The 9,398-nt window shown below is 45.9% G+C and overlaps 2 protein-coding genes across 2 annotated transcripts; one reads left to right on the top strand and one right to left on the bottom strand.

Annotated features, from left to right (window-relative positions):
• Positions 1–203: 203 nt before the first annotated feature.
• LOC123129614 (B3 domain-containing protein Os02g0598200) lies at positions 204–5,730 on the bottom strand. The gene is made up of 8 exons (XM_044549710.1): positions 5,599–5,730; positions 4,689–4,885; positions 3,368–4,283; positions 1,870–3,184; positions 1,640–1,759; positions 1,383–1,543; positions 669–935; positions 204–592 (listed from the first exon to the last, which is right to left on the bottom strand). The coding sequence occupies exons 1-7, from the start codon at positions 5,728–5,730 to the stop codon at positions 684–686; spliced, it is 3,093 nt and encodes a 1,030-aa protein (XP_044405645.1). The 3' UTR covers positions 204–592; positions 669–683.
• Positions 5,731–6,944: 1,214 nt separating this feature from the next.
• LOC123129613 (serine/threonine-protein phosphatase 7 long form homolog) lies at positions 6,945–8,896 on the top strand. Its single transcript, XM_044549708.1, has 6 exons — positions 6,945–7,423; positions 7,498–7,779; positions 7,857–8,062; positions 8,146–8,428; positions 8,547–8,645; positions 8,729–8,896. Exons 2-6 carry the CDS (start codon positions 7,570–7,572, stop codon positions 8,894–8,896), a joined length of 966 nt encoding a protein of 321 aa, XP_044405643.1. The 5' UTR covers positions 6,945–7,423; positions 7,498–7,569.
• Positions 8,897–9,398: the final 502 nt, after the last annotated feature.

The raw sequence follows: 9,398 nt of genomic DNA, 5'->3' as shown, positions 1-9,398 counted from the left end.
GCAGATGGAGGGTGACGCCGCGGCCACCACGGAGGGAGGGACCTGGGCATTCCGCATGCCCTACTTCTGAGATCACAATCTGATGGCAACCAACCAATCCTACGGAAATTCAGGCGACTACAGAAATCTGCTACAAGCACCCTTTCTGTCTGACGAGGCTTGCCATCTGGGCCGCGACTACCTGTCACTACATCACTCACTGATGGGCCAAAACACATGGTCATGGCTCCTTCTACATAAACCGATCCAAGGTTTCAAACCACGGGATCCAATCAAGAAACAAAAGAGCAAAAGCGAAACGACCAACTTGAGATAGGTTACACATCCTCCGTTTCCAACACCTGATGCAACAAGGCCACATACAGCTTTCCTGCTTCACTCCTCCAAAATAACATGCCCCTTGCTTGAGTTTCACATTTCCAGGATGTTTGTCAGTCTTACAAAATACACCGAGCAGCAGCGTCTTCCAGGGTCGCGCACTATATACACACAAAGATGTAGACCACATCCTCGTCAAAAGTTTTCCAGCCACACAGAACAGAAACATGTTCCTTGATGCTGATGATCACTGCCTCTACAGCATCAGGGGAGACTATAACAGGTGTTAGCCAAAATAAATGTTGCCCGACAATAAAAAAAATCTGAAAGCGTTAGGATTAAAGCTTTACCAAAGAGCAATGGCCTCATTTCCTGGTGATCTCAACATCGTACACTAGCTCATCTTCATCCAGGTCCATCAGAAGCACGCAGAGATCCCCCGCCTCAAGCTTGTTTGCTGCGACGAAAGATTTCCAGCCACCGGTAAAGCCCACGAATAAGGAGGTCTCATGGTAGAACACCGGCCATAATCTCTTCATAGGATCCTTCAGCATTACAATGTTCCGGTCCAGCCTCCCTTTGCGCCCAACAGCATTGGAGAGTGGATCGGGTAACTCCTAAAATGAAGATACAACAAGTTGATAGATAGTAAATGGTTGCTGAGGGGCAGCTAAATGGTGCCAAGACTGAAACCATAAATACCTGATAAACCTCAACACACAACTACACGAGGATGAAGATGTACTCATAACAACATTTGGAGAAATAAGATCTGATGTGGTGGTTACACGGCACAGCTTAATGGATTTTCCATCTTCATCAACAATCTCACAAGCTTTGTACGCACGCTTACAACTTTAGCTTTGAACAACATCAAGTGATACAGCGATCTTACCATATGTTCTATAAGAACCTTCGAAAGCACTAAGATAGCTAGGTATAGTATGGTGGATGGATGTCTTATACCACAATATACTAAAGCATACAGACATGAAAGTAGTAGTAAAACAGTAGTAATGGTGAAACTGCAAAAGAAGACTATTTATGGTGTCTAAACAACTCACAAGCCTTGTCTGAGTGGTAGAAGGGACGACGAACTGTAAACTGGCCTTCAATACGGGACGATGATCATCTAACTCCGAAACTTCAACCTTGACAGGCAGCAAAGGCACCGGGGGCGCAGGATTGCTAGACTTCGCATCCTCCTGTCGGAAGAAATGATGTTCTGCATGGGAAAATCTCAGTGTTAAATAAGAAATGCCTTGCCTAGTTGGCAAACCTCTCTGATTCTACACTGAAAAACCAGATAGAATCAGTTCACCTGTCTGATGTGCAACTGCACGGTTGGCACTCATGGAAATATTGTTCCTTTCCTGTCTGCATCCAATGCTTTCCACGGGTCCCACTTGCTCTATTTTTGTTTCAGGTTTACCAGTAGCGCCTACAAACAAAAATGTATATATGCTATAAAATGTGAACTTAATTCCCTATTAAAGAAAGTAATAAGTAGTTGCAGCAGCCCTAGAAAATTATGGTAAGGCATCCTTTCACCTTTTCCATTGACAGAATGTTCAATCTTCGTCCTAGTAAGCCCAGACTCTGATATTTGGCTAGGCACACAGGAGTGAGTGCCATCATACCCGCGTTCAACAGGGTTTACTCCCATTGCACCAACCAATTTCTCCTCAGTTTTCAGTCTTTTTTCAGGTCTAATCAGTTCAGTGCCATCAAGAGACTCTCGACCACTCACAGTAGCCTCCTTCCATTTCCCCAAGCACTGGGAACCTCCTGGATATTCATATTTGCTGCAAGCATTTCCATTGGTGTCCATCTTGTTATTGCTAGGAAATTTGTCCGCAGCAGCAGTGCATTCTAATCGAACTGTATTTCCTTCTTGTTTCCTCCTTAAATCTTCGTCTGAACCGTGTATTTCTGCACATTTTGCCGAAGTAGATTCCTTCATCATGACTGCATCTTCTATGTGACCAGCAAATGTCATTAGCTCGACTGCATCACCATTTTCTTGTGACAATGGAGCTGCATCAATAGTAACTGGGACTAAATCAAGCCTAGTTGCTTTTTCATTGTTGCAAGTTATTGAAGCATTGCACTTCGTTTTGCACTCTCCAATGGTCAGATTTGCTTCCTTGTTATCAAGAGCCACTGTGTCCTTATTTTCTTGTGCTAAAGGAGCTTCGTCGGCAATTACAACTGTTTCAGGGCTCCTTGTAGTAGCTTTTATATATGATGGAAAAATAGCATTTCCTGTGTGCTTCCCATTCGCCAAATGTCCATCCTTGTTATCTGGAGCCATTGAGGATCCACCTACGATCCCGCCTACTACTCCGTTAGGATCTTCTATTGAATTGGCAGACATACGACGTGTCCCTGGAACTGCATTCGCAGATTTAGCAACTAAATTACCAGGAGAAACCTCAGCGTTATCCGTATATCCATCAGACTTTGTTTTAGGCCTGTTGCTCCTAGTATATTCACCAGAAACATAGTGATGACCATTTATGTCTCTAGAGCACCGACATGGGGCCAAATCATCAGGTGCATAACTCTCTTTCTGTTTCTTCTCTTCACCTCGCGTTTCAACAGTGAAAGATACTCTCTCCCAAGAATCCGCACCAAAGACCCGCACAGAAAACTTTGAGCAGCCAGTGTACTCAAACAGGATGATTTCAGCCCACTTAATGGAATGGTCTGAAACAAAATTGCTCCACCCCTGATAAAAAGCTAGGGAACCATCTACCACTGATAGCCTGACCATTGAAGACTTCCCCTCTGAGTCTTCAAGACATACAAGCTGATTAGTCAAGCCCACCATTTTGGATGCCCCTGCCGGCTTTGGTGGTATCAACTGCACATCAGCGTGCACACCGATTAAACACCGTCATCACGGTACACACAAAGAAGTGAAGGGATATAAAAGAGGGTAAAAAAGGTCAGTACTAATATGAGCAAGAGCAAATGCACCTCAACACAAAGTCATGATAGCATAATGAAAACACATGAAGAGCAAAACTGATGACATTATGCATACCAGGAATTCCTCGAAATGTTCGCCTGCAACCTTGAAGAATGCAAATTTTACTTTTTTCTTCTCTCCGTGACCGCTTTGCACCTTGTGCCCTGCGTTATAGCCCGGTGTTGTCTTCTTTCTGTCATAACTGCCTGCCTTGTCATCCTTGTCACTGGTCCGCGGCTTCTTCACCTTATCATACAACATTGGCGTCTTCTTCCACTTGTTTCCCTTGTTGCTGCTGTTGTCTAGCACAGGCATTTTGCCCTCCTTGGATAGAACGAGCACTGTCTTCTTCTTCTCCTCCTCCCTGCTGCCACCGTTATGCACGGGCCACGGTTTCTTATCCTTCTTCATTTCCTTTTTTGGAATCCCCTTGTACTTGTCATACTCAGACCTCCACATCGTACTGCTTTTGTTATCGTTGTGGTGATCACCAGGATGCATCTTCCCATCACCGCCGTGGCTGCTCGGCATTGTCCTGCTCTTCTCCTTGGAATGGAAAGGGTCCTTGTTCTTGTTGGGCGAGAGCAGCATGTCCCTCCTCTTATCCTTGTCACGATCGGCACTATGTGTGTTCTTGTCACCACCATGGCTGCTCACAGATTTCTTCTTCTTCTTATGGTCACCATCGTCATTGTGCCTCCTCCTCTTCTCCTTGTGTTTGCCCGCCTTCTTCGACATTTCCATTATCGTCTCATTGTCATCGGCGTCGTCGCTCAGTTCGATGGGCTCTTCCATTCTCCTCCCCTTCTCCAGGCTTCCAGTGAATGCCTTCCGGTTCTGCACCTTCTTGTCCCACATCTCCACCTCCTCCTCCTCCTCCTCGCTGAGCATTTTGCATGTCTCATCCTCCTCCTCGCATTCCATCTCCGTGTCACGGCTCCTGGGCCGGTTCTGGTGCGCCAGCTCGCCACTACTCATCCTCTCCCTTCTCCTGCCCAAACAATTGACAGCACAAAAAGCCACTTAATCATCTCTTGAACCTCAAAGAAACAAAAAAAGTGTACTTTTTTTCCGATACTAACAGAAGTACTAGTACTTTGCAAAAAAAAAACTAACAAAACAAAAGGACTAAAGTACTTTGCAATTGCCCCTTGTGCCCGTTTGAAAATGTTTGACATTTGACTTAGAGAGATTAATCCCCCTCTCTAAACACAGATTTAAAATGACCGATGTGCCCTTCCCCCACCCGACGATTGGATTCATGGAGCAGAACTCTCTCTCTCTCTCTCTCTCTCTCTCTCTCTCTCTCTGCCGGCGGCGAAGGCGAACCCCACGCCCTCGCCGCGAAAAAGAAGGGCTGCTCTTCCAGGTCGGGAGAAATAGGTGGAGGCCTCACCTGTTAAGGACTGGGGCATTTGCCGGACGGAGCGCCGCGCCGCGCCACTCTGGGTGCGAGACAGAAACAGAGACGGAGCAGATGAGAATGTGAAGGGTGCGGTTTCTGATTACTTGCCCTGCTCCTCGAACACATCCAATAAAAAACCCAACACTAGACCGAAAATCCACAAGAAATCTCTCCCAGGACCAGGAGAACTAGTACTACTAGTCCTTGTTTTGGCTCCAGGAACTCGAGGATCAAAGAAACCCCCACGATTGACCCACCCCATGAATGAAACGCCCAAACGAACAAATCAAAAACCCTCACCTCCGGCTCCGGGCCAGCTGAGTCCCCCGCCAAATCAAGAAAGCATCAGGGGGTCTCTGGCAACTATCGCGCTCTCCTAGGCCTCGCCAGTAAAATGCGCCTTTCTGCCAAAGCCAGGATGATCAGGGTGAAAAAGTGAAGAGCTCGATTTTTTTTCCTTTTATTCTTTTGGCTGGGTATTAAGAGCGCGACGCCTCGTATTTGCTGCTGCGGCTGCGGACTCCACTGCTCCAGCAGTTTGCCCCGAAGCGCAAAATACGAGTCCCCACAACGGGAGGGATGGGGTTCCACTCCACCGGTGGGTGGATGCGGGGCCCGCCTGTTAGTGAGGGAAGGGTTTAAAGCGAAGCTCGAATTGGCAGCGGAGGGAAGACCATCCGTGACTGCTGGTCTTCTGCCCTTCTGCGCCTCGAGGAGAGGTTTCACGGTTCTTGGGACTCTGCGCACACTCGACTCATCCGGCATAGAGGACAAAATTACTGTTCTGACCCATTGTGCAAAGAAAATCCCGATTTGACCTCGTTCTAAAAAAAAATTCGTTTCTGACCTTTTTCGGTGACGCCAAGGTCCATGGCGTCTGGGTTACGAAGCAGACTGGTACCCTGGCGTCTGGCCCCTGGTCCGCACTGCCCGCGTGCCCGTTGACCTGCTGACATGACAAAGGGGCCAGACGCCAGAGGCCGTGGCGTCTGGGCCCGGTAAGTGGATAACGCCGCGGGGCCAGCCCACCCATCCCAATCTCATCTTCTCTGGCGTCTGGTTCGACGAACAGGGGGCAGTTCGTCGCCCCTTCTCTCCCTCCCACCACCACCCCCCTTGATCTACTCCATCAACCCCTCAAACTCACAGATCTGACCCCCCCAAGCTTCTTTGAGGTATTCTCCCCCATTCCCTCCAATTTGTTTTTGTTTTCCCCTCTTTGGTTGGATGCATTATTCAACACTAGGTGATGTTAGATGAGTAGATGGTTTCTTTTTTTTAGGAAATTTTTTGTAGTTGATAGATGATTAGGTAGGCAGTAGATGATGTGTAGTTGAACATGTAGGTAAAATCAATTCTGTTTTGTGTATATGTTGTCCATAGGATTTTTTTTTGAATTAAGAGGGGTGATGAATATATGATTTGTGTATGTAAAATAGACTTTGGCATACTATATTTGGTTTGATAGATGATGTGTGTATGTGTAGATAATCCTATTGTTGGCATACTATATTTGCAAAAGATATGGTGAAATTTGGTACTCTAGATGATATGTATTTGCATATGTGACACCATATTATTTGACAAATTTATTTAATTGAGATGATGTTGGTATGTTTGAGAATAATTATGTGTGCATATGAAGAAGATAAAAATGTGAAGTGGTATGACAATATAGTTGAATATATAGATGGCAAATTTTTTTATGCAAAAGAGATGATGAAATTTGATTATTGTGTGTGACACGATTTGTTCAATAGAATGGCGGATGATGATTATGAAATTTATTTGATGGTGAAATTTGGTACTCTAGATGATATGTGTGCATATGTAGAAGAAAGAAATGATGTGGTTATGTTTGAGAAGAATGGTGTTTTCATATGGCATAAACTTGGAGAAGGAAATTGTTTGATATTGTTCATGTATTCATAGATGTTTGTGATTTGTTTTGTAGGATGGCGGATGGTGATGGTCCTTGGTATGACAGATTAATCGATGAGTGGGATAAGGAGCATCGTGCTCGTGCCATTGAGAATGGACAGGTAAGAAGCAAGACTGGGTCAATTTTCGTTGTTTCTCATTTGTGTTCTTGTATTGATTATTAAAACATCACTTTATTTGCAGCAAGTAGTTGCTATGCGCATGAGGGGTCATTCCGCTGATGACTTTGATTACGACCCGCGGTATGAGGCTTACATTCGGAGATTGGGTCTTATCCCATTCGTGTTGCAGTTTAAGCGACGCGCTCCGCCGGTGAACCACGCGGCGCTGACCGCACTTGTGGATCGTTGGAGGCCGGAGACTCACTCGTTCCACCTTCCGTGTGGGGAGATGACGATGACCCTACAGGACATGGCTATGATAAGCGGCCTTCCTATCAACGGACAAGCTGTTACCGGTCGTGTCAGCGTGGGTAATTGGCGAGAACGGACTGCCGATTTAATTGGCGTTCAGCCCGAGGGCCCTCAGGAAGGCAAGGCCGATACCGCGAAAGTGAGGCATTCTTGGCTAAAAATGGTCAGAGGAAACACCAATCCATGCCCTCAGGATGCCAATGACGTGGTTGTGCAGCAGTACGCGGGGGCCTATCTTTGGTATGTACTAACCAAGGTAGTCTTCTCAGATGCAACCGGGAACTCAGCCCTCTGGATGTTCTTGGACTACTCAATAACTGGGATACCCAGTATAGCTGGGGTTCGGCCGCACTAGCATATTTGTATCGTCAGGTAAGAGATATTTGCAACCATTTATCTTGCATTTGTCATGCGCCTCCATATCTAACATGTTTGTTTGATTGCAGCTTGACTTGGCGTGTCGGAGGAAGGGAGATACATCCTCATTGTCTGGGTTTGTTTGGAGCCTATCCGTGTGGATGTGGGAGCGGATCCCGGTTGGACGACCCGAATTCAAGAACCCCCTCATGGCAAACCCACGGGGTAATCATGACGGGTTGCATGATAATGATCCATATCGGCTCCCTACGCTTGCTTACTATTGGGAACAAGTGACAGTCTACACAGGAAGCTCGCATGTGCGATACAAGTGCTATATGAACGAGCTGGACACCTTGACTGCTGAGCAGGTTTTGAGAAGTTCGATGAGATAAAATTTAGTCAAGAATGAAACTTGTAGCTAACAATGTATCTCTTTGTTTTGCAGGTATATTGGTTGCCTTATGTGGAAGATCGTGACTTTGATCTTAATGAGATGTGCACGCGTGATAGCCATCTTTGGCGGGCGAGGTGCCCAATGATATGCTTCTTCGCAGTCGAGTGGCACTTTGTAGACCGTGTGGCAAGACAATTTGGAAGAAGACAAGATATTCCAATTGAGGAGAGCAAGGAGGAAATGCTATCTCTGCATCGGTGAGCAAGCATGCCTTGAGTATGTAGTAGAGTATTGAATAAGTCAATGTTTGCTAATGCTTTGTTCCGTGCATCATTTGTAGGTTCGATCGAAGGAACAATCAGGATATATCGGATTGGGCAAACAAACACCGTGCATGGATAGAATTTTGGAATCAAAGAGACACACTAGTGCAATCAGAGAATCGACCTCACAATCAGTCAGCATATCAGAAGTATCAAGTGTGGTATGCGGATCGTTATCGGTTAAAGCTAAAGCCTGGTTGGACTCACGAGGAGTGGTCGGAGTTGGTGTCTGAAGACCCGGAGACTGCAGAAGGTTATCATACCTTCAACACGGCTGTGAGAGACACCAGAGGGGCTCACGTTGGCTATGCATCGATGCATGATGAAATGGTAGTCTGTTTGACCTATTCTAACAAACTTGCATGCATCATGTTGTCTTCTTTCAAATACATAAGTTTGGTTTGTTCATGAATTGCAGGGCAGATCGTTGCTTCTGTGCGTCAACGATGCCAATGTTGCACTGAGTCATCCACCTGGTGGTGTATTATCTGAGAGGACTCTTAGGAGCACGATGGAGGTGTGATCAATATATTATAAAAGTTTCTTTTCACGGATTATTTATTTGTATCTCATATCATAGCATATTTTGTGTTGTTGTAGAAGTTCAAGAAGCGGTTCCATAAGATGGCAGCAATGCTTTCTTGCCATGGTGCTCAGTCCAGTGACGTGTATGCACCTGGTACCCGCGCCAGAGCTAATAGACGACGTTATATCCAGAACGATGAGGACATGGAGGAGGAGGTCCATGAAGAGGAGCCATCACATTAAGAGGAGCCAACACAAGATGAGGAGCATGAGTATGATGCAACACATCAAGAGGATCATGAGTATGATGTTGATGCTCCACAACCATCACAGGTTACACAACCGACATAAGGCAATGCTCGCTCTAGGAAAGGCAAAGCCATAGCTAAGACACCAGACAAGAAAGGTAGAAAGAAGACATGGAATACACAATTCCATAGTCCGGAGTATCCTCATCAGCTTATCCCAACAGGAATGCAAAGATATAAGGCCAACATTGAGGCGGAGGAGGAGGCATACAACGAGGAGGAGGAGGAGGCTAGCGAAGAGGAGGAGCCTACACTTGCAACCATTGTGAAGAGAGGAAGGAGGAAGTGAGCTTCTTTTTTGGAAGTGCATGAACTAGGTGGCGTTTGTATGCATGAACTTGGTGTCGTGCTAAAAACTTCTTAGGTTGTCTTGAATTTGGTGTCTTATGTATGCACTTGGTACCATATGTATGCACTTGGTGTCTTATGTATGCTTG

The sequence above is a fragment of the Triticum aestivum genome, chromosome 6A (assembly GCF_018294505.1).
Source record: "Triticum aestivum cultivar Chinese Spring chromosome 6A, IWGSC CS RefSeq v2.1, whole genome shotgun sequence".
Taxonomy (NCBI): Eukaryota; Viridiplantae; Streptophyta; class Magnoliopsida; order Poales; family Poaceae; genus Triticum; species Triticum aestivum.
Note: the sequence above shows the minus strand (reverse complement) of the source record. Positions and strands in the feature narration are given on the sequence as shown.